The sequence below is a fragment of the Rhinichthys klamathensis genome, unplaced genomic scaffold, assembly GCF_029890125.1.
Source record: "Rhinichthys klamathensis goyatoka isolate OS25496 unplaced genomic scaffold, OSU_Roscu_1.1 h1tg000281l_1, whole genome shotgun sequence".
Lineage (NCBI taxonomy): Eukaryota > Metazoa > Chordata > Actinopteri > Cypriniformes > Leuciscidae > Rhinichthys > Rhinichthys klamathensis.
The window spans coordinates 5777272-5801675 of record NW_026606800.1 but is presented as its reverse complement, the minus strand read 5'-3'; the positions used below and the strand labels follow the sequence as shown (position 1 = coordinate 5801675).

At 37.3% G+C, this 24404-nt stretch overlaps 2 protein-coding genes across 12 annotated transcripts in view; both read left to right on the top strand.

The window, feature by feature from the left end:
• vta1 (vesicle (multivesicular body) trafficking 1) overlaps window positions 1-2503 on the top strand; it is a 42785-nt gene extending 40282 nt beyond the window's left edge. The window contains exon 8 of the mRNA XM_056269200.1: window positions 1810-2503. Coding sequence (XP_056125175.1) covers window positions 1810-1952 — 143 coding nt within the window. The 3' untranslated portion in view covers window positions 1953-2503. The remainder of the gene's footprint in view (window positions 1-1809) is intronic.
• Window positions 2504-4906: 2403 nt separating this feature from the next.
• adgrg6 (adhesion G protein-coupled receptor G6) overlaps window positions 4907-24404 on the top strand; it is a 51438-nt gene continuing 31940 nt past the window's right edge. For 7 of the 11 annotated variants that reach the window (XM_056269160.1, XM_056269161.1, XM_056269158.1 and 4 more), the window contains exons 1-4: window positions 4908-5195; window positions 8480-8554; window positions 19131-19498; window positions 21423-22043. In XM_056269160.1, the coding sequence (XP_056125135.1) occupies window positions 5194-5195; window positions 8480-8554; window positions 19131-19498; window positions 21423-22043 (1066 nt within the window). In that variant the 5' untranslated portion in view covers window positions 4908-5193. Of the gene's footprint in view, window positions 5196-8479; window positions 8569-19130; window positions 19499-21422; window positions 22044-24404 lie in introns of all 11 variants that reach the window. The other 4 variants (XM_056269163.1, XM_056269162.1, XM_056269159.1 and 1 more) reach the window with 2 other exon arrangements.

The window sequence follows — 24404 nt, the reverse complement described above, 5'->3', positions numbered from 1 at the left end:
TGTACATATTTCTGATATAGCATTGTATTAGCGACCCCTCTCCCTACACACAGCTGTCCCACCCACTTTATAAAACAAAGTTACGCCACTGATGGTAGTGTAAAATATGTTATCCTTCTGAAACCTTATGCTTTGTTATAATAATAATAATAATTCATTATTTATATAGCGCTTTTCCAGGCACTCAAAGCGCTTCACATGGATGGTTATGCTTTTATAAATCAATTACAAGTAATTAATTTAATGAATTTAAATTCCTTTTCTAAACCCATGCTCATCCAATCCCTATTTTTCAGAGTAGTTACTGGTGATCAATACTTGCAGGGTAGTGATTAAGAAGACCAGAAACAAGCTTATCCACTGACATGCCCCCGAGACTACCTGCACCAAACAATAACAAACCTATTACCAATTACAACAAATCCCAAGATGAATCATGTCACTGCAATGTAACTTGGAAATTCATCTTGGTTAACAAGCAAATCCTTACGTCACTGGACCTGTACTTAAGCAGTCACGTCTAAAGTCCTAATCAAGCTAGTCTTCAAACCTGCTTCACCAACCAAATAGTAACTTTCTAATAAAAGTCCTCAAATGTTCAAGTCATTCTAATACAATCTTTGATTATGCATTCTGCATTCTTTTCGTTTGATCAGCATATAAGTAGATTAATATTTGTAAATGTATCACATAAGAATGAACAAGTGTGTGTCCCATTGCAACTTCTGTCCCACATTCCACCCCTTCTACAGCCAAAGTCGACCAAGGTCATAACATTACCAGTATTTTAACTTGTTGAAATGTTCTTGAAGTCGAGCATCTCAGTTGAGACGGCTCTGTGGTTATAGTCTTCCCAGTCTGTGTGTACTTTAGTAATCGAGGTGCAAGCAATGCTTTTGAATGAGACAAAAATGTATTGTGGTTAAATATTAATACTGGAGAGGAGACAGGATCTAGAGATCTTTTTTAGGTTCCCAGAACTGCTGTACCTTAAACTGTTTTGAAAGCTCTCAAGTGTTTTGGTGGTCTTCTCTGTCCAGTTCATTATTTTGTTCCCACATTATGGATTCAGCTCAAACTGTCACTCAGAGTGTCATTCTGAGAGCCAGCATAGTTTACATTGTGGTAAAGGCATTTGTGCACCATGACTATAATATTTCAAATGCCTGAAGTTAAGTATTCATAAACTAGCCCAACCTCAACTCACCCTATAATTTAATGTGCTGTTGGGCACTGGAGAGACATGCATGTGTGAAATGGGTGCTTTGCTTTTCCAGAATTTTCCCCTGGGAATCGTACTTATACTCTGGTAATAGTATCTGTATCTTTCTCATATTATATTTTATATCATTTATATATTCACTATTATTTTATAGCTAATGTACACTACCATTCAAACTTTTGGGGTCATACATCATTTTCATATGCTCACCAAGGATGCATTTATTTGATCAAAAATACAGTAAAAACGGTAATATTGTGAAATATTACTACAATTTAAAATAAAATTTATTCCTGTGATGATGACAGCTTCATTACTCCAGTCTTCAGTGTCACAAGATTCTTCAGAAATCATTCTAATATGCTGATTTTTATTATTGTTGAAAACAGTTGTGATGCTTCATATGAAGCAGTGATGCATTATTATATATATTTTCAGGCTTCTTTGATGAATAGAAAGTTCAAACGAACCACATTTATTTGAAATATAAATATTTTGCACAATTATAAATGCATTAACTCTTGTCACTTGATACATTTAATGCATCCTTAGAGAACACAACTAATAATTTCTTTTGCTCTTTACAGGAGACTTGCGGCTCACACCAGAAGACTTTACGCTGGCTCAGAAATACTGTAAATATGCAGGCAGTGCACTGCAATATGAGGATGTGGACACTGCCGTCCAGAATCTGCAGAAGGCCCTGAAGCTTCTAACCACTGGCAAATAATGAAACCATTGTGCTGTCCCCCTTAAAACCACTTTATCAGAGATCTGGCCCAGATGAACTGAAAAAGGGCCATTTCCCCAGCCCCATCTGTATCAAAAAGAGACGCTCCACACAGGACACCCCCACATCACTCAATACAACATCTGTTTCAGTCATATTGGATGTCAATAGCTTTTCATTACTAGACCACTGAGACAAAGATGCGACACAAAAAAAAATCAGGTGCATGTGAAAGACCCTTTCAAATTCTGAGGAGTTAATACATATTCATGGTTTGAAGTTTTCTGGCTTCGCAACAATTTGGTTAGATATGCATGGACATGACAGCATGTCTCAAGATATCTATTAAACCAGAACTCTCATCTTTACCTCAGGCTCTCTGAAACATGAGCATTAGAGTGGCTTTGCACTTAACTACTTTTACTACTTTCTGTTCACTCCTATGTATATGCTTAAGGTGGAAGGATTCTGCAGTCATTTACTTAAGTTTTCTGCCGTTAGTGAAGCGTTATTATGATCAACAATAAATCTGTTTTTTGACTCTTATTTGACTTTTTTTTTGTCATTTGCAGTGTATTTTTTCCTTTGTATAATAATCCTTAATGAAAAATCTTTATTTTGCTTTTTGGTGCGTGAGTATTTAAATGTAGTCATTATATGCTGCTTAATAAGGTGTATGCATTACATTATGTAAATAATAAGCATTACGCACATGCAGTTAGAAAATGAATGAGGATTATAATAGTGTTAACTGGCTTCTGCAGACAGTCTTAAATCAGTCAATTAAAAGGCCAAATCAATTGGACCCATTTGTGCAGTTTATTTGTCTAGATTAAATTAGAAAGACTGGTATTTTCTCCTTCACTGTCATTAATGCTTGGTACTTTGTTCATATTTGAATTATTCCAGATGCATGCCAGTAGCAGTAAGTATTCCTGCAGATTAAAATATGAGTGTGATATTGCATTTCAAAGGCTCTGAGTTTAGTTACATGGGTAATTTTGTTATTTATTAGGCACAACCCATTTAGCCATATGCATGAATGAACTTGGTCAGTTCAGTGTGCATATGCCGGAAGCAATTAATTACAATAGATAGTTCCTGTTGTTTTCTGCCCAACTTGCGATTCTTGCGGTTGAATTAGCGGTGCCACTGTTTTCCTCTCTCTCCACTGTTTAGCCTGAAGTGTAATAGAAAGGGCATTGACTGAGCTATCACTGCATGCATCTGCATTTGCCTGAATCCTTTCCTGCCTCATTGCGGATGCAAATGAACATCACCTGGGATTTTCCATCCTTACATGTCTTACTCCTTTGTACTCAGGTTTAATTGGCTCAAGTGAATTTACAAAGTAATATATTGCTTCTGATAAAATCCATCTAGGAGTGCATATCCATTGACATAGAGAGGAGGGTTAAACCATAATGGCTTTGTCTTTTAACCTTTTAAAATTAGCCTTAAATTCTTCAGATTTCGTGACTTTGTAATCTCTCTTTAGTGTTTTAAAGTGTATTTAAGGGTATTGACATTGACGCACACAGATAAAGTTTATTACTTGATCGCTATCAGTGCTGTGGGAATCGAGAAACCGGTTCATCTTTTTTTCTCCCTATAGCGTTATGAAAATTGACCATGTTTTGCATTGGCTATTGAGCTAAATAAGTAATTAATGAACAGCAAAGCATTTGGAAGGATTATACAAATCCTACTTTGTGGCTCTTTAGTTGTTTTAAGTTCAAAATCTTCAGCCAATTTCCTGTGTTATGGTGATAAAACGTCATTGTGGCTGTAAATCTCAATACTAAACAAAACATAAATGTAGCTAGCCTATAATAAATGTCCATGTTATTGTCTATGGGTTCTCACACCCACAATAGATCAAAACCTAACAGTCCCCACAGAGACACTATCTGATTCAAAGAAAGAGGCAGGCTCTTCATCCAAATAAACTATGGCAATATTTGTAGTATTATATCATTCATACATCAGCTCACAGGCTTGTAGTAAACAGGAATTGGTTACATCTACATAACCTGAAATTTCTGTAGAGCATGATATTTGACCTGAACGCTAAAATGTAAGTATCTGAGGTACATGCAAATACAGTTATCCGACTTGTAGGAACTATCTAACTGGAAGATCTTCTCTGACGTTGAAAACAAAGTAGATAGCATGGGTTACTGAGGACAAAATCATTTTTACAGTTGTTTTATAAAGTCTTCAAAGTAATAAGTAATAATTTGTTAATGAAAATATAAGCTTGAAATTAGTAATAGTCATTTAAGCACACATTAAAAAGAAAAAGAAAGAAAATTGTTTTAATGTGTTTATTACTGTTATTTGCAGATATAAATTAGCCTATATTTATACATATCGTACAAGTGTTGAATATAATTATTTACTAATTGTATATCATGTCAAATTTCTTACATAATTTTAGTTTGGTTGAGTTTAAAATTTCTTACATAATTTTAGTTTGGTTAAATTTAAAATTATGCAAAATAACATACAAAAATATACATATATCTGTATGTATATATATATATATATATATATATATATATATATATATATATATTTGTGTGTGTGTGTGTGTGTGTGTGAGTGTGAGTGAGAGAGAGTGTGTGTATATATATAGCATTTCTATAGAATGCATATATAGTATAGAATGTGTGCATGTGTTGGCTATATATTCTATATATACTATGCGTATATTGTGTGTGTGTACTCTATCGACATATAAATAAATGCGTTTTTTTTTTACATGCAAATTTGTAAAAATGTGTGTGTGTAAATAAACATAATTATGTGTTACTTTTAATTAGACATTGTTATTAGCTGCCAATTTCATATTTAATCCCAATGAGTACCTTACCAAGAACTAAAACAACGTATTCACATTTTATTTATTTATTATTTTGCGGGGTCTCCTCGGGATTTCTCTTACTGTAGGGTGGGGCTCTGTTGAGAACTGCCTCCAGCGGTTGGACAAGAACAGTTTAGTCTAGTAAACTCTTGTTGACGCTTTAACCAGCATCTGTCTGCTCGGAGAACAGGTTAATCTATCCAAAATAGATATTGCACTTGGTTTAAGAATATCTCCGATTATGAAATGTTTTTGCTAAGCATTGGCGTGGCGCGTGAAAGTTGATGGTGGGCTGCCTCTCAAAGTTCTCTTAAAGTTGTTCAAACAGGAGAAGAGATATAATGGTTCTTCAACGGGACGAGCTTCAATGAAATAATGTAAGTAACTTTTTTTAACTTCCAATTTGTTTCTTTGTGAAATGGGATATACGGACTATATCTACTAATATTTGGGTTTTCACTGTTTAACGTTCGCTGGCAATAATTCTGTGATTAGGCGGTTTTTCTGATAATAGAATTCGACCAAAGGAGATTGGCATCATTTGAAAAGTTCAAAATATCGTCTTAAATTAATCGTAATAATAATACAATTAGAAACAGTGATCCGTGAGACAGCATGTTTTACCTAAATCTTTATTTTGGACAACGTTGATTGTCAACTCATAAATGGAAAGCGCACATAATCTTGTTTGTTTGTTGGTATAATAGGTGTATTGTGCATATTTTTGTTGCACTTTAGGCTACTGTTTTGACCAGTGAAGTGAAATATCCATGTCCCAAAAGAATGGGTGTCGCATTACAATGTTGGTGGGCAGATGAATGGCTTATTGGACTTTTAGATGACCGCAAAAAAAAAATTGTAAACACTGAATAAATAGTATTTAAAATGTTTACGTCTAAAATAGCTTCCACTCATAGTCTGCGTCTTTCTACGTTACCTGCCTACACATACAGCGTTTTTGGGCAGTTAGACATTTGATGCTGTTAGTGTAAGTCACAACCATGAAGTATATAATGTGGAATCTCTTATGTCATTAGATGAGATGAGCTCATGTCAGAGAAAAATGTGAGGATGACAAATAGCCTATTCAATTTACTGTAGTGTTGACAGCTGTGGCGTTTCTGAAGTTAATAATCTGTTGATGTCCTGCTGTATTTTCAGTTACTTCTAAAGGTTTCTCTTTGTAATTCATTAGGGGTTGTTATTAATGCATTTTTTGTACAGTTTTATATTTAGGAATTCCCAAAGATTTAAAGTCTATATTAATGTATATATTATTATTCCTATTATTATGCATTATGCTTTTTCTGAAGTCTTAGACTTATGAATACCAGAAGGCACTGTTTCTGGTTTCCAACTAATTTTTTTGCCATGATGAATCAAGTTCTTTATGCTGTTTGCAGGGTCCCCTGAGTCGCTGACCCCATTCATGTGTATTTACATACGCTTAGGGGAGCGTTCTGAACATTATTCATATGTTCTATAATGTCATGTATTACATGAATTTTATATAATGGTCTAAATAAATGGCCTCATTCTGATCACTGTGGCGACAAATGCTCCAACTTACAGAGATGCTGTGAGGCTGTTTATTTAGGGCTGAAAAATATGTAGTAACATTCTGATTTGTAACAATGATTTATTTCAGGGTGTTGACTTACATTCCTCTTAGATAAGATTCTCTTCTCATTTAAAGGGATCGTGTCCCTTTAAATGATATTATTCCACCATTGTGGCCTGCTAATGACTGCAATTGATGGCATGTTGTGGTTGTTTAATAAAATATGAATTCAGGGCCCTATCTATTGTTCTGCTGGCTGATTCTGCCTTCGCTAAACTGCACTGTGGGCTGGAAATAGAGATCTCCATTATCTTTCGACAATGGTTGTTGAAATGAAACAAGATCTCGGGACCTCACACAGGATCTTGTAACTTCACACACTTCTAGTCTTGGCAACAAAAGCTTACAGACTGAGGTGTTATTAACCATAGTATCAAATGAAGCATTGCGATAATCTCATTATAATACTCTGTCCCAGATGGAGGGAATTTTCCATGCATTTGTTATAATGAAGACATTTATCACTGTAATCCTAATGTAGATGAACAATGCCCAATCAAACATATAATGTCTTCATCAGAATAACTTATGAGGTCTCTAGTGGTTTTCATCTCCCACTGGAACCTTCATTTTCCACGAACTTCGGATAATGACTCGTTAGAACTTGCCTTCTTGGAAGCAGATTTCAGACCAGGGGTTGTTTATTAATGTCCAATTTCAAAATTTGAATGTGTTTTGTAGTGAAATCACAGATATGTGCAGTTGCTTCATCTGAGATTGATTTTATGGATTAGTGTTGCATGCTTTGTATATTTTCTAACTAGGGTTTTACAGCTTGATGCAGAAGGAGAACCGTTTTAAGTACTTTTTATTCTTTAGTTCTATAGAAAACCATACAATTTCTGATGCTTCAAAGAACTCGGAAACCGAAATTCTGAGATATTTTTCATAGATGTAACATCGAGAATGTTTTTTAACCACATCCAACTCAAGAACCCAAAGCAAAAAAAAAATTTGTATTGATCTATGTTACAAAGAACCATTGAAGAACCTTTATTTTTAAGTATGTTGTTTATCAGCTTCTCTTTTCAGTAAAGCCTTGGATTGCTGTTTTTGCAGCTAGCCAACTGTGATACAAATTTCTCAGAAGTACTATTTTCGAGCTTTAAAGAGAGCAGGGACACCTGGGCAATGCTCAGTACAGTCCATTATTGTGGATCTGAAGCACCAACATAGTGAGTGATGCATTCTGAACAGCAGATTTTAATGTGATGTATATAGGCTCTATCGTATGTCAGTATCCTTCCCTCTCTTTGAACCTGCAAGGACATTGGAGTTTGTGTATTTTAGGGTTAAACACTGTTTGATAATTCAGTCACCCTCATGTTGTTTCAAAAATATTTTGAAAGATGTCCATGAAAGTCACTGGAGGTCCATGTTTTTTTGGACCCCACTGACTTTTGTGTTCCACACAGTTGTGAGTAAATAATGACAGAATTGACATTTTTGGGTGAAGTCCTTAAAACTGTTCCAAGTTATGCTTTGTAAATAGTGGTGTACCTCTTTGTAAACCTCACCGTCCGTGATCTTTTTCAGCAAACGTCTTATGGCTAACGTGGGAGAGTGATTAGTCATTATGTAACGGGGCAGCTTTTGGATGGCTGCGGTCACTGTTCTGACAAGAATCTTTTTTTTTTCCATGCCACAAATACATAATTTAAACCTTCAAAGTTCTCCCAAATTATAGACGCATGAATAAAGATATTGTACTCCTGTGTGTGAGAGAAAGTGAGAAGTTTATGCATGAAGTTTATGCTAGTTGCCGTGTATGAAGTGTTTTGAGTCAGTGACTAAGAAAACCAGAAAGCAACAACAGTTCATGGTGCTATTTGCATTTTTTGTGCAAATAAATTCGAATGCGTTTTTTTTTAAACATCCATTGCGTCAAAAGTTTATCCCGGCCTTAACTGCAGTCCATTTAATGAAACCTCTAATGCAATTGTGGTTTTCGTGTATTTACACTATACTAAAATTACATATAAGTAATAAATTAAATTGTGGTTTTGTTTCAAAATGTATTTTGCTTAATCTGATTGGCAGGATTTCGTTCATCAGCGGTCGGTGGTGGAGATGGAAGTTCCAGAATCCTCTCGCAGTTTTCCTGCTGCTGAACTGCTTTTTGACCTCAGGTAAAGGAGCTCTGCAGATATACTGTAAATGTTAAATGTTAAAATGCAAATGGTGTGTTATCTGGAAATGTAAGCCGTAGTTTTATTCTGAACTGATTTGATATGTTGTGTATTGCTCATCATGCTAATCAACATTGCTTCCATCTCATTAATTCACCTTTTTCTCTCTCTTTAATGCTTCATTTCAAGTTGCTTCCTGGCTAATTTCAGTGATTCTCTTTTCATTTTCTATATGTACATGTTTAAAATTTTCTCTTAGCTTCGGACTTTGTCACATTTCTTGCTCTTTACCTTTATCATGCTTTTGAAAATCACCTTTAACATGCTTTTATTGTCCTTTTCCTTGCATTTTGTAGGCTTAGAAATCACAACTGTTATACATGAAAATATTTCAGTCATAAAAAGAAACGTACATTTAAAAAAAAAAAAAAAAGAAAGAAAGAAAAAGCCATAATCAGTTTATAGTTGAATAATGATCCTACATATAATCCTAAATGTATACATAAACATGAGCTCTGTCAGTGGTCTCAGTGTGCATTGGATGGTAAACTGTGTACCGTGCCTGCTTGCAAGCCATTACGCGCAACATTTGAAGCTGACATAATCTCTGTTACGACAGATACTGTTACTGAGATGGAGTTGTTATTATTATTCATGTTATTAATGATTTCAGCACCAAAGAAAACATGGATTTGCTCTTAACTGGCTGCTCAAATCCTTAATCGGTCTGCTGTTGCTGAATTTAAGTTCCTTGTGAGCTACATATGAAAAGCATGTGTCTTTTTAATATTAGTCGCATACCGCAGCTCGCCTGATTTGTTCGTACTGTTATATTGGTCCAACTAGGAACATTTATGGTCGTTGGATGCCTGTCAGAAATGGTTTAGAGCAAAGATCAGATTTAATGCTGGGAATCAGCATCAGGGAAATTTCTAAAGTGCTTTAATAGTTCAAAAAAACGGACAACCGAGAGCTAATGCTCTTTCTAAACAATGAAATTCAATTTATTTAAGCCAAGGCATAACAGAATAATGTTGTGCGTAGACGGCCAAGAGTAATTTTTAGCATCATATTAGGATGGTACGCCTCTCATAGGCATTCTAGACCTCATTTAAATCACGCCTAAATCAAATGTCGCTCGAACTCGGAAAATTCTTGATGAAATAACTTGTTGATTAGATCTGATTTGTCACATTCTGTCAACAACACGCACAGACTCTAGTTTCCAGACAGGGAATCTTAACTGTCCTAGTGCAAGAGCTTGTTATTAAAACCAGATGTGATTATGGGCTGTGGAGGGAACAACCCCTTTGTGCATACGTTTACAATATGCTGTTGTTGTTTTTCATACTGAAACCGCAAATGTACACTCAACATGTCACATGTTTGTTCTACGAAACCCTTATTTTTCTGCCATGCTTCATAAGCCAAGTTGCCATGGGTGTGTTTATAGAATTTAATCTCTCTGGATCTTTGTAGAACAGCCGCTCCGTGTTGATCAAGAGCAGCGCGCTTAAGTGATGGACTCAATTAAGGAATAGTTCCCGCAAAAACGAAAATGATCTTATTTATTCCGTCATCTCATTCCAAACCTTGATTGATTTTTTTCTTCCTTCCATGAAACACAAAATTAGATGCTGGGAAGAATGACCAAGCTTTTTTTTTCATACAAAGTCATTATTTTATTTTATTTATTTACTTTTATTTATATATTTTTTCCCTGTCATGTATAAGAATTCAACTGGTATAATGCAGGCATCTGGGATGACAGAGAGGTGAGTAAATGATGACAGGATTTTCATTTTTGGGTGAGCTGTTAATTGACTCTTGGCAGATAAATGCGGCACACCTGAGGTACAAAGTCAGCAGGTAAACTGCCAGGCGAGTGAGAGAAATGAGACCCAGGATTAAAGCTTTCACAAAATGTGACGCTGCTGAAAGGGCTATTTTAATCTCCCGGGTCTTTTTTAGCCTGAGATCCGTGACGTGTATCTGACATTCCATCTTTTGGCATCTTTACTAAGCGGCCTTCTTCTAAAAGGACATTTTGCGATCAAAGCTCTTCTTTTCTCCTGTATAATCAGGCATTCTTTCATTGACCTTCACTTCTTCAGCAGTCACTTCACAACACTGCTAAAATCCCATCATATCAGCAGCTTGTTTGTTTGTTTGTTTAGTTAGTTAGTTACCGTAGTTAGTTTTGTCCTGTCATGAATAATATTACAACTGTATTTCCAAAGTGTTGATGATGAAAAATACCCAAAATTAGGACATAAATAGCTTACACTTTGCTGTTGTAACACATTATTACTTTCCTTAAGTGTTGTTGTTATTATTTGTCTCTGCATTGTTATTATTTCTGTGTATCACTATAGTGCAAGTGATTTTAAAGATTTTTAAGCATGACTTTTATAAAAAATTTAAAGTCACCATGAAACAGAAGTTGTGACCGACTTTACTTCAGTATTGTGACGTACTTTCCGATTGAAACGGAATATTGAAAATAATGTTCATAAATTGCATTGTGCCATCTGAGGTTAAATTAATATATTTGAATATATGTGTGATACAAGGCTGTAACCCTGTCCTGAACATTGAGGGGACCCATTATTATAAAGCATAAATAGAATAGTGAAGGAAATCATAATTTTGATTTTAATTTTGACATAATTTTAGCCTGATATGTTGAAAACGTAAAACATTTTTTATATAGTCACACTCAGTTAGGAATTACTTGAATCACGTGAATGCATATTTTCAATTTAAAACTGCCGTATTTGTGTTAAAAAGTTGAGTAGTTTGCATCACTGGATGTTACTGTCTGTTGTTTAACATTTCTATCTTAAAACAGTTGATATATTAATTGTTTTGCTATTTACATCTTACCTCACTCTTTCAACGTCAAACTGACACTTCGTGCTGGAATTCACGCTCTGCTTCTGTGAACTGTAAACTCTGCATTCTTTGATTTGATTGGCCATCTCAATCATTTTGACTTTTACGAGCGCTGTTAGACCACTGATAAGACCAACAATCTAACTTTTAAACCTTTTGGTCGTGTGGAATGAAGTGCTGCAGTTTAGTGCAAGAATTTCAAATATTCGGGGGGAACAATTTGGCTATTTCTAATTATGGAGGGGGACCTCAATGTCTACTGTGTTTACGGCCCTGGTGTGATATAATTCAAAGAAAACAGGGTTGACAAATTTTAATTTGACATTACAAGTTACATTATAAGTTACATTCATTTCATTGAAATGTTTAAAGGTGTTTGATTTTTCTGTCCGAAATTTTCAAATGCGTTTTTTTTTTCGTATTCGTCATTCGCTGGCTCTGAATTGTCAAAACACCTCTCAAAATGCTTGCTACGGATGCGGAAAACGCAGAAATCGAACCAGATTAAAAAAAAATTATGACAGGTGAATGTTTCGGAGGCAGTGTGTAAACGTGATTGACACAACGTGAGGTCGAATTTATTTTGTAACGTGTGAAAATTTTGGATTTTCGGACTAAGAAAAAATCTATAATATTCACTATAGTGAAAGTTGTTATCAGGTATTCATTTTTAAGACATTTTTATGTATATGAAAGAGACAAATTGTAACCGTTTTGTAGAATTACCCCACTAGTAAGTAAATGACCTTTGAGTGGAGTGATCCATGTCTTGTTTTGTACAGTTTGTGCAAATAGGATCATTAAAAAAAGCAGGTGACGTGTTTGGTCCCTCTGACGCAGTATTGAGATGAACCCGTCCTGGGTGGGAACCAGGATCTGAGCAGCACACGATGCTTTGCCAGGTTAGACCCGTGGCTTCTGTAGCACAGTTGGTCGTGCCTCTTTTTACTGTGGCCCACTCCGACAGCTTTGCACACATCTATAAAACAGCAGGATATTCCAGTAGCGTGATTACGTCCAATAGTGATTTCAGCCTCTTTCTGCAAAACACTCACAGCCCACTTGTCAAAAGCTGATCCCATTCCTTGCTTGTTCAAACCCTTGGCATGATGGTGGAAAGAATGATCTTTTTTCCCCTCACCTCTTTCTTTGTTTTTGCTGGACAACCGTAAGACATTTTCCACCATTTTCTGTCCCAGGTGTGTCGATGGGGTCTTGTTTGTGGCAGGTTTTGTAGTGACCCAGTTCAGACTGGTTTGACATTCTGATTTGTGTGGTGTATTTGATCCCCCAGAAGGGACCAGAAGAATGCAAATGTGTAGAAACCTTAGCTTACACTTCAATAAAATGGGTCTGCTATACATTTACGAAGTGTTGTTTGCATGTACAATGTCTTCTGGCTTTTCACGAGAAATGAAATAAAAAATTAGGCAGTTATAAAATTCATTAGAATCTATTAAGTTTAATTGTTTTATGGTTTACAACTACCAACGATACAGCCAAAGATGATTTTGCCTTGGAGCCTTAACACGTAATGTGTTATACTTTATTAAATTCAGAGTAACTCTTCAAATGTCGTTTTTATTACATATTTTGACTAATTTAGTTTCATTTAAATTTCGCTTGAATGCTGGCACAGGGCTATGGGAAGCGAGCACTAGTCTTTCCTAGTGTTTTTTTTTTTTTCCATTAAGAAGTTATCCGTTAATGCTGTTCAATTACAAAATTCAACCCGAGGCACATAGTAACACTTTTGCAAGAATTGTGTGTTCAATTTAATTGTGTATAGCCCTATTCGCACTGGATTAGTATTACCTAGTGACCTCTAGTCATTTGTAATAATTGCGGAGGTTGTCTGTGATCTTAATCCCGTGTGAATCGGCCCTGTCTGTAATTTGGAAAGTTAAATTTTCCCCACAAATGTCCTACCATATTTCGCTGAACAACGAGGTCCTGTGATAATATATTAGTTCATAATTCATACAGCTAGACCTATAACGACAAGACATTTCCAAGTAATAGCCCATTGACATCATATCCGGGAGATAAGTCAGTAAATTCGAGTAAAATCACAGGCTTCGCTTATCCCGTGCGAATGTGCCACACGAAATTCAGATGTGGGGGGGGTGTAATTTCTTAATCACACGAGGTCCCTAGATAATACTAATCCAGTGCGAATAGGGCTTATGTCAGTAATTTGTATACAGATGGCTTTTTAGAGTTCAGTAATGTTTAACTTTCTGCAGTGTATAGCTCCTTAAAGTCATAAGAATATTTAAAAGGATTTAAAATAAGACCAATAAGGGTTAACATAAGCTAAAACAACAAAATTAAGATAATTCACCCCTCAACAACTGCTTTGATTCCTTTGAAGAACCAGGGATCCCAATGCCTTGAAAAACCTGGATATGAGGTAGAAAACTATGAATATATATATATCTTTTTCTACATTTTGCCAAGCTCTAATATATATATATATATATACACAGCATATATATAATTTTTATCCAGCAAATCACACAAACAACTAGAAGAGCCATGCCACAGAGTTAACAAATGTCATAATTAGCTAAAATAGTGATAATGTGCATCTTTTGAGTCTGTCAATGCTTTTAGATGTCTGACCACTTCTGACAGAATAAGAGAAGAGAAAAGTGTGTGGTTTTTTTGGCATCTTGACAGTTTGGATTGAATTGTAAGTGGTCTGAAGTGGTCTATTTCAACTGTCCACTCTGGTGAGCTCAAGGCATGTAACGACTCAGGTCTCTGAAGAGAGCTCAATCTGTGGTTTAAGTCGTGTCCCCTGTAACAGAAGATCATTTTCCCTTTCTAGGGTGGATGCCCTTTATCATGCTATTAGAGAGCAGTTCTCATGATTAAATACTCTAACTTTATTGTTCCCCACCTGGAATCTGTGTAAACCATCAAGTCTCAAAAAGTTTCTCCAGAGGATTGATTACTATACCTGTTAGTTTAAAGCCAAATTCTATGAATACTCAAAATAAAATTTGTTGGGGCTATGCCTGAATGTTTTTTTTAATGCAAAGAGTTGTAAAATTTCATGCATGGAAATTCAATTTTTGAATTCACACACGTTGTAAATCATTTAAATTAGTTTGTCGTTTGAATGTTTGAATTGCTTAACCCTCGGTAATGTTTGTTTACGTACATCAAACTTGTCCTTAGGGAGCCACTGCATCTTGAGAAGCTAGCTTAATCGCTCAGCTTTGCTCAATTTGCCAAAAAGTGTTGCGGTTTTGCTTATGTGCTGTTCGGGGCAGCATGAACAGAGGCCATTGTCTCTGAGTCAAGTCTTTTTCCCAGTGTGTTGAAGTCTTTATGTCCGAGAGTCGGCTTGAGGGATCTGAATGGGTTATTTTACCCAAAAAGTTACTTACCCCCATGTCATTCCAAACCTGTAAGACTTTCATTCATCTTTGAAACACAAATGAAAATATTGTTAATTACATTTTGACAGTCCCTGCAACTACCACTTTGTTGCGTCAAAAAGTTCATAAATAGATCATAAAACTAATTAATATAAATTGAGAGGTTAAGTCAAATTTGTTTTTAAAGAGACTGGATTGCTTTAATTAAGGCTTTTATTCACATATAAACATTCATCAGCGAACATAAACAGAAGCTCAACCGTACTTGCTGGATGCGCGAGAACAAACCTCTTGCGGAAACTCAAACATGCTGCGTCACACAAGAATGAACCTCAGTGGTTCTTGCGAAAGCTCAAACGTGCTGCGTAACACGAGAATAAACCTCAGTGGTTCTTGCAAAAGCTCAAACGTGCTGCGTAACACAAGAACAAACCTCATTGGTTCTTGCGAAAGCTCAAACGTGCTGCGTAACACGAGAATAAACCTCATTGGTTCTTGCGAAAGCTCAAACGTGCTGCGTAACACGAGAATAAACCTCATTGGTTCTTGCGAAAGCTCAAACGTGCTGCGTAACACGAGAATAAACCTCATTGGTTCTTGCGAAAGCTCAAACGTGCTGCGTAACACGAGAATAAACCTCATTGGTTCTTGCGAAAGCTCAAACGTGCTGCGTAACACGAGAATAAACCTCAGTGGTTCTTGCAAAAGCTCAAACGTGCTGCGAAACACAAGAACAAACCTCATTGGTTCTTGCGAAAGCTCAAACGTGCTGCGTAACACGAGAATAAACCTCATTGGTTCTTGCGAAAGCTCAAACGTGCTGCGTAACACGAGAATAAACCTCATTGGTTCTTGCGAAAGCTCAAACGTGCTGCGTAACACGAGAATAAACCTCATTGGTTCTTGCGAAAGCTCAAACGTGCTGCGTAACACGAGAATAAACCTCATTGGTTCTTGCGAAAGCTCAAACGTGCTGCGTAACACGAGAATAAACCTCAGTGGTTCTTGCAAAAGCTCAAACGTGCTGCGAAACACGAGAATAAACCTCAGTGGTTCTTGCGAAAGCTCAAACATGCTGCGTAACACGAGAATAAACCTCATTGGTTCTTGCGAAAGCTCAAACGTGCTGCGTAACACGAGAATAAACCTCAGTGGTTCTTGCGAAAGCTCAAACGTGCTGCGTAACACGAGAATAAACCTCATTGGTTCTTGCGAAAGCTCAAACGTGCTGCGTAACACGAGAATAAACCTCATTGGTTCTTGCGAAAGCTCAAACGTGCTGCGTAACACGAGAATAAACCTCAGTGGTTCTTGCAAAAGCTCAAACGTGCTGCGAAACACAAGAACAAACCTCATTGGTTCTTGCGAAAGCTCAAACGTGCTGCGTAACACAAGAATAAACCTCATTGGTTCTTGCGAAAGCTCAAGCGTGCTGCGTAACACGAGTATAAACCTCATTGGTTCTTGCGAAAGCTCAAACGTGCTGCGTAACACGAGAATAAACCTCAGTGGTTCTTGCAAAAGCTCAAACGTGCTGCGTAACACGAGAATAAACCTCAGTGGTTCTTGCGAAAGCTCAAACGTGCTGCGTAACACGAGAATAAACCTCATGGGTTCTTGCGAAAGCTCAAACGTGCTGCGTAACACGAGTATAAACCTCATTGGTTCTTGCGAAAGCTCAAACGTGCTGCGTAACACGAGAATAAACCTCATTGGTTCTTGCGAAAGCTCAAACGTGCTGCGTAACACGAGAATAAACCTCATTGGTTCTTGCGAAAGCTCAAACGTGCTGCGTAACACGAGAATAAACCTCAGTGGTTCTTGCAAAAGCTCAAACGTGCTGCGAAACACAAGAACAAACCTCATTGGTTCTTGCGAAAGCTCAAACGTGCTGCGTAACACGAGAACAAACCTCATTGGTTCTTGCGAAAGCTCAAACGTGCTGCGTAACACGAGAATAAACCTCATTGGTTCTTGCAAAAGCTCAAACGTGCTGCGAAACACAAGAACAAACCTCATTGGTTCTTGCGAAAGCTCAAACGTGCTGCGTAACACGAGAATAAACCTCATTGGTTCTTGCGAAAGCTCAAACGTGCTGCGTAACACGAGAATAAACCTCATTGGTTCTTGCGAAAGCTCAAACGTGTTGCGTAACACGAGAACAAACCTCATTGGTTCTTGCGAAAGCTCAAACGTGCTGCGTAACACGAGAATAAACCTCATTGGTTCTTGCGAAAGCTCAAACGTGCTGCGAAACACAAGAATAAACCTCATTGGTTCTTGCGAAAGCTCAAACGTGCTGCGTAACACGAGAATAAACCTCAGTGGTTCTTGCAAAAGCTCAAACGTGCTGCGAAACACAAGAACAAACCTCATTGGTTCTTGCGAAAGCTCAAACGTGCTGCGTAACACGAGAACAAACCTCATTGGTTCTTGCGAAAGCTCAAACGTGCTGCGTAACACGAGAACAAACCTCATTGGTTCTTGCGAAAGCTCAAACGTGCTGCGTAACACGAGAATAAACCTCAGTGGTTCTTGCAAAAGCTCAAACGTGCTGCGTAACACGAGAACAAACCTCATTGGTTCTTGCGAAAGCTCAAACGTGCTGCGTAACACGAGAACAAACCTCATTGGTTCTTGCAAAAGCTCAAACGTGCTGCGTAACACGAGAACAAACCTCATTGGTTCTTGCGAAAGCTCAAACGTGTTGCGTAACACGAGAATAAACCTCATTGGTTCTTGCAAAAGCTCAAACGTGCTGCGAAACACAAGAACAAACCTCATTGGTTCTTGCGAAAGCTCAAACGTGCTGCGTAACACGAGAATAAACCTCAGTGGTTCTTGCAAAAGCTCAAACGTGCTGCGTAACACGAGAATAAACCTCATTGGTTCTTGCGAAAGCTCAAACGTGCTGCGTAACACGAGAATAAACCTCATTGGTTCTTGCGAAAGCTCAAACGTGCTGCGTAACACGAGAATAAACCTCATTGGTTCTTGCGAAAGCTCAAACGTGCTGCGTAACACGAGAATAAACCTCATTGGTTCTCGCACGTCAAGCGAACATGCTTGAGCTCCCATTTACCCTAACTCAAGGGTCACCAAACTTTTTTCTCCGGGGGCCACATTATCGTTCCTGACTGTGATGGGGGGGGCCGGGGCCGGGGCCGGGGCCGGGGCAGCTATATAACATAGAATTGTATGACCCAGACAAAAATGACGCAGATTATATTCTTTGAAAACCTCCACACTTTCTTTACAAATAATACAAACTGCACGGTCCTTACACTGAACAAAAAAATAATCGTTGGTCCACTGTTCTTTGAAAACTCTGCACCCTCTATCAACTTTTCGTTTAACGCTAGACATTTTTCTGTCCTGAACACTGACAGTTCCCTGCGCGTGCGTTGACTGTCACAGCTTGATCTCGAGCATGTCGGGTGACGAATTCGACAAATATAGTTCATTTTATAACTACATTTTTTTTTTACTGAAAAAAATCAACAAAAAAACAGATGCAGACATGTTATTATTTTCCAAAAAGCAATAAAAAAAAATAGGCCATGACGACTTTTGGGGATTGCCTCATTGGGCCGGTTCAAGTAGTCGGGGGCAGAGGGGCTGGGGGGCCAGTCAAAGGGGGGTAGCGGGCCTGAGTCGGCCCGTGGGCCTTAGTTTGGTGACCCCTGCCCTAACTGATGTGTGAGTTGATTGTTTAAATGTGAATTAAAGCCTAAATTAAATCTGTTCATCATATAAAGTAATCGTGTCTTCAGAAAATTTTGACTTAACTACTTCTAATTTATATGTATTTGTTTTTGAAGCGTCAAAGTGGTAGTTGTTCATGACTGTCAATGGAGGGAAAGAAACTTCTCAGATTTCAATCAAATATCTTCATTTGTGTTTCAAAGATGAACAAAAGTCTTACGGATTTGGAACAAGGGTGGGTAAATGATGACAGAATTTTAAATATTTGGGTGAACGGTTTGGAGGGTTTGGTTGGAGACGTCATCGTTATTATGTCTATCAAATGGTTAAATCGCAGTTCAGGAGTCTAGGTTATCTTTATGGGATAATGACTTCGGATTCCTAAAGTAATTCACTCTATCTCGACCAGCCCTGATATCTTTTCTGATAAATTTCCCTCTCATTTTGTCCCTGTCGATGCACTAACCTGGTGGCTGTCTAAACGCATCTTCCTGTCATCTGATTTCACTCCTGTCCTTGGCCCTTTGCTAATACCTCTGTCCTTCGGCCATGCAACGTAAAGTGACATGTGACCTGTTTGCTTACAGTAGCACAGAGCTGCCAGACTAGCGTCAGCTGCAATGTGGTGCTCACCGACTCCCAGGGCTCTTTTACCTCCCCCTGCTACCCCAATGACTACCCACCCAGTCAGGCCTGCAAGTGGACCATACAGGCCCCGACCGGCTTTATAGTGCAGATCACCTTCCTAGATTTCGAGCTTGAGGAAGCACAAGGCTGCATCTATGACCGCATCAACATCAACACTGGCACGAGTGATACCAAATTTTGCGGCTTAACGCCCAATGGACTAACTCTCAACTCCAGTGGCAATGTGATGGAGGTTTCCTTTAACTCAGACTTTAGTGTCCAAAAGAAAGGCTTCCATATCAGTTACAAGCAAGGTATGTTTATTACATGGCGAGCTCTGCACAGCATGGTTATTTATCTATTGTTGTATTATATTTATTTAATTAATGTTTATAATTAATGATACATTTTAAGGAATAATTTAAATTATTCATAAATAATAATTTCATAAAATAAAATACTTTTTTGTCTAATAATTTGTATTAATTTATGCTTTGTATCCTGTTATGGTTTATGGTATGCTATTAATTATGTTTTGCTATGGTTTTGTGGCTTTAAAAAAAATTTCAGATAATCGTTCCAGACGAGCGTGACAGCTGGAGCACAATGTTTTAATGTTGTGAATAAGCATCGGACTTCATAAACAGCAGCTTTATCAAGATTACATTGCTAAACTCTGCCGCTCTGTTTCATATCACAGCTGCTCCAGCATATTGCTTTGCCTTTCACTCTATCGGTATCATCTCATTGTGTTTTTTTGACCACAGTCACAAACATTTAATCATATTAAGTTATTTATATTCCGCACTTCTCTCATTCTCTCAGTCTGAGTTTTCAGCCTGCAAATTGTTTTCTTAATCAGTATTTATGTCTTGTTTTTCAGGGGGGAAAATAGATTTAATTTATTCATTTGATTGTGTAAGATAGTAAGGCTTGTTTTCAGATAATATACATTTTAAATACTTAATGTACGTCATGCATGTTGGCATAGTTTTTTTCTTCTTCATAAACATATGGAAACCTGTTTTCACCTCAGAGTAAATAGTAAAAAGTGTACACAACCAGTCCAACTTTGGGGTTAGTAAGATTTTTTTTATGTTTTTGAAATAAATTATCTTATGCTCACAAAGGCTGCATTTATTTGATAAAAAAATGCAGTAAAACAGTAACATTTTGAAATATTGCAATTTAAAATATCTGCTTTCTATTTTAATATATTTTGAAATTTAATTTATTCATGTGATAGAACATTCTAAAAGAACAGCAGTTATTTGAAATAAAGTTTAAAAAAAAATGTTAACATGATTTTCTGCGGATTTTTCTGAAAGAGTTTGTGAAGTCACACATATGTTTCAGCACAGGAAGTTCATCAATTCAGTTGAGGGTGATAAATCTTTTTGTGGCAGAAACAAATAAAATTGATATCTATTCACTTTTTTCGAGGTGTATCTCGTTATCCAGTAACAAGGGTGCCTACATAAATTGACATGTAGGAATTTGTTCACTTGTTGCAATCAAACAGCACAAACTCCTCCAAAAGAAATAACAACCAGCAATAAATAACATAAGTAATGAAGTCAGACATGTGGGAATGGACCCATTAAAACCCACTAGCTTTTACAGGTATATAGACTGTATTTTCCAGTTTCTTAATGAAACACTTTTGAGATCAATCTCATTAACGTTTAGTGTTTGGCTAACCTGTAGCTTTTTCTGTCATCCTTAGATAGAAATAGACATCTGGTTATGTCAGAAAGCATCACAAATATTAGAGTGCAGGGACCTAATAGTACAACAAGAGACGTATTTTTCCATTCCGAATTGGTTATGGTTTTTATTGAGCCGGCCAACAGACACAAACTTCGGCCAATTTAAATGAAATGTGTCAGCAAATAGGACTTAAAAGAGGAGTTTTAACATGGCCAAAAGAATATGACTTCCCAGTTTGAAAGAAGTTTAATATGCTTGTCTTAGAATGATTTCTTAATATAGTGTTCCTGACAACCTTGGATGATTTCAGACATTAATGTTTCTCTTCTTTTCTCATGTGATGAAACGTACAATAAAACAGTTACTCTGTATTAGTTGATTCACATTTGACTCACATTTAGACTCTTGTCCCGTTTAGCCGGTTTGGAGACCATAAAGAGGTTGGAATGAATGGTTTTCTATCCCACATTAACTAAGTATGTGCATTTGTGTCATGTTTTAATATCTAATGGTTTTTCACTCTTGCAGTGGCAGTGTCACTGAGGAACCAGAAGGTCACAATGCCAAAGACCAGCAAGAATACAGTGAGAGTGTCCAATTCAGTCTCCATTCCTGTTCTCACTGCCTTCACTGTGTGCTTTGAGATCGCCCGCACTGCCCAGAAGAGCACAGAGACCATCTTTACCTTGTCTGATGCTCATGGGACATCCATTTTGGCATTTGAAAAAACAACCAGAGGCATGGAGCTTTTCATAGTCGGTTCCCACTGTTCTGTAAACGACAAAATCACTAGCTCAGACATCACATCCAGCATGAAGCCCATCTGCCTCACCTGGACCAGGTCCTCTGGCTTTGTGGCAGTGTACTTTGAAGGTCAATATCTAGACAACATCTGCTCGGCCTCCCTGGTTTACACCCTGCAGGGTGGGGGAATCCTCCAGCTTGCAGGAAAAGGGTCAAGCTCGGTCGATGTGGATGATCAGAATTTGGATGGCTTTGTTTACAATTTCCGATTGTGGGATTATGCCATGCCCTACTCCGAGCTGTCTGCCCTCACCTGTGATGTTGTAGGTAATGTCATTGATTGGGATCATTGGTTCTGGACTATCCCGGGCTCTTACACACAGACTGACAGCACACTCAGCTGCAGTAAGTATACTGTTTTAGCTATATTATGTGGATGCTGGTTTATGATTGATTATTTGTGAAATGTAAGGCGTTTATATGTGACATTGACTGAGCGCATCAGACTGATTTATTTGTCTGATGAATTTGACGATCTCATATTTACGGAGCCCCTAAAGGGACGTGGTGGTGGAAATTTTTTTAGGATGGGAGTTTTTTTTTTTTTTTAATCTTTTGCGTTCCCTCGCAAAACTTTTGCGTTCCCCCGAGAAACTTTGCGTTCCCTCGCAAAGATATTTGCGTTCCCACGCAAAATGTTTGCGTTCCCTCGCAAAGTTATTTGCGTTCCCTCGCAAAGATATTTGCGTTCCCACGCAAAACCTGTTGTGAGCTCGGACAGACACTTCCTGTTTAATGTCCCGCTGGCAGTGTTTCAGAGCTCCGTACGTTAATGGAGCGTTTCATAGTGTTTGAACTTGGACTCAAATATAAAGAAATGCGGTCCGTGCTTAACTCAAGGAGTTCAGTGAAGTTGGCAATATATTCAAATAGGCTATTCGAACTTCCCGGATCAATATTCTTGAGCTAAACGTTGTTAAAACACAAACGACACCTATTTACAATCACAGTTAACCATAGACAACGAGCTACAACCCAATTCCCCTCAAAACGAGCTTTATAGGCTAAATGGATCTTTATGTGCAGGCGGCTGAGAGACAAGTCAAGGGACCATCTGCAAAGTGCAATATAACCCAAAAAACGACTACAGCATCAACTCATATTCAAAAATACAAAAATAGTCATTAACTTCAATGTTACAAACTGTAGTGCCACCCAATTCAGCTTACACATCAATGGTGACCCACTGGTCATACTACACTGCTTTTGCACATTTTATATTATGAAAAATATTCAATAACTTCACTGTAACACACCAAATTTAGTTCACACATCACTGCTCTAATATTTGTTATAGAGCACTTAATTGCATTTATGCATTTGGAAGACGCTTTTATCCAAATATACACATTTACATTCTTATCAGTTCTTGCTTTTCCCTGGGAATCGAACCCATGACCTTGGCATTGCAAGCACCAACGCTCTACTGTTTGAGCTACAGGAAAGCTAGTATGGGAAGTAATAGCACATAAAAAATAAGTAGGCCTATTATTTACACAAATTATATTGGTACTGTGCACAGCTAACATAATAGTCACAACCATAGCTTTTGCATTATATTTGCTTACTGAATTTCGATGGCATTACACTGTATAACTGTGAAGTTACTGATTTTATTTCATAATAAAAAATCATAACAATTATGCATTTTTTTATCAAACTACGTGTAGTATAATAACCAGCAGGAGAGCGGTGATCTGTGAACTGAATTTGGTGACAGTAGCTACAGTGTGTCATAGTGAAGCTATAGAATATGTTTAATAATATAAAATGTGCAGAAGGGTTTGGGGATTTGCACTTTGCAGACGGCCCCTTATTTGGACTTGTCTCAATCGGCTGTTGTTTAGAGATAAATTTATATTATAAAGCTCGTTTTGAGGAGAATTGGGTTGTAGCTCGTTGTCTATGGTTAACTGTGATTGTAAATATGTGTCGTTTGTGTTTTAACAACGTTTAGCTCAAGAATATTGATCCGGGAAGTTCGAATAGCATGTGAATATATTGCCAACTTCACTGAACTCCTTGAGTTAAGCACTGACCGCATTTCTTTATATTTGAGTCCAAGTTCAAACACTATGAAACGCTCCATTAACCTACGGAGCTCTGAAACACTGCCAGCGGGACATTAAACAGGAAGTGTCTGTCCGAGCTCACAACAGGTTTTGCGTGGGAACGCAAATATCTTTGCGAGGGAACGCAAAAGTTTTGCGAGGGAACGCAAAACATTTGAAAAAAAAAAAATTCTCCCATCCTAAATTTTTTCCACCACCACGTCCCTTTAGGGGCTCCGTACATATTAGATTAAAACTTTGTAGTATTTTCTTATTAAATTCACTGTATCCTAAAACAATCAAACATCCGAAAAACAGAGAAGTAAAAGTGCCTAATACAAAAAAATCAGGGGTAGAAAGCATTTGAAAAAAACATAAGCAAATACAGATACATTAGAAAGAAAAGGAAAATGTATTTATTTATTTGTTAGAGATGTTTTACACTAACAGAGAAGGCTTTGTCTGTCCTGTGATCACAACGAACATGTAAATGCACCCAAGATTCATTTAAACCACATTCATTAGTGGTCAAAGAATGATTTTGATGACGTTCGAAAAAGTTGTGCACGGAAATGTTGTTTTGTTATGTGCACATAACCACGGAAATAATATCTAAGTGCTATTCTTCATCTTGCATGGATAAGTTTCTGCTGTA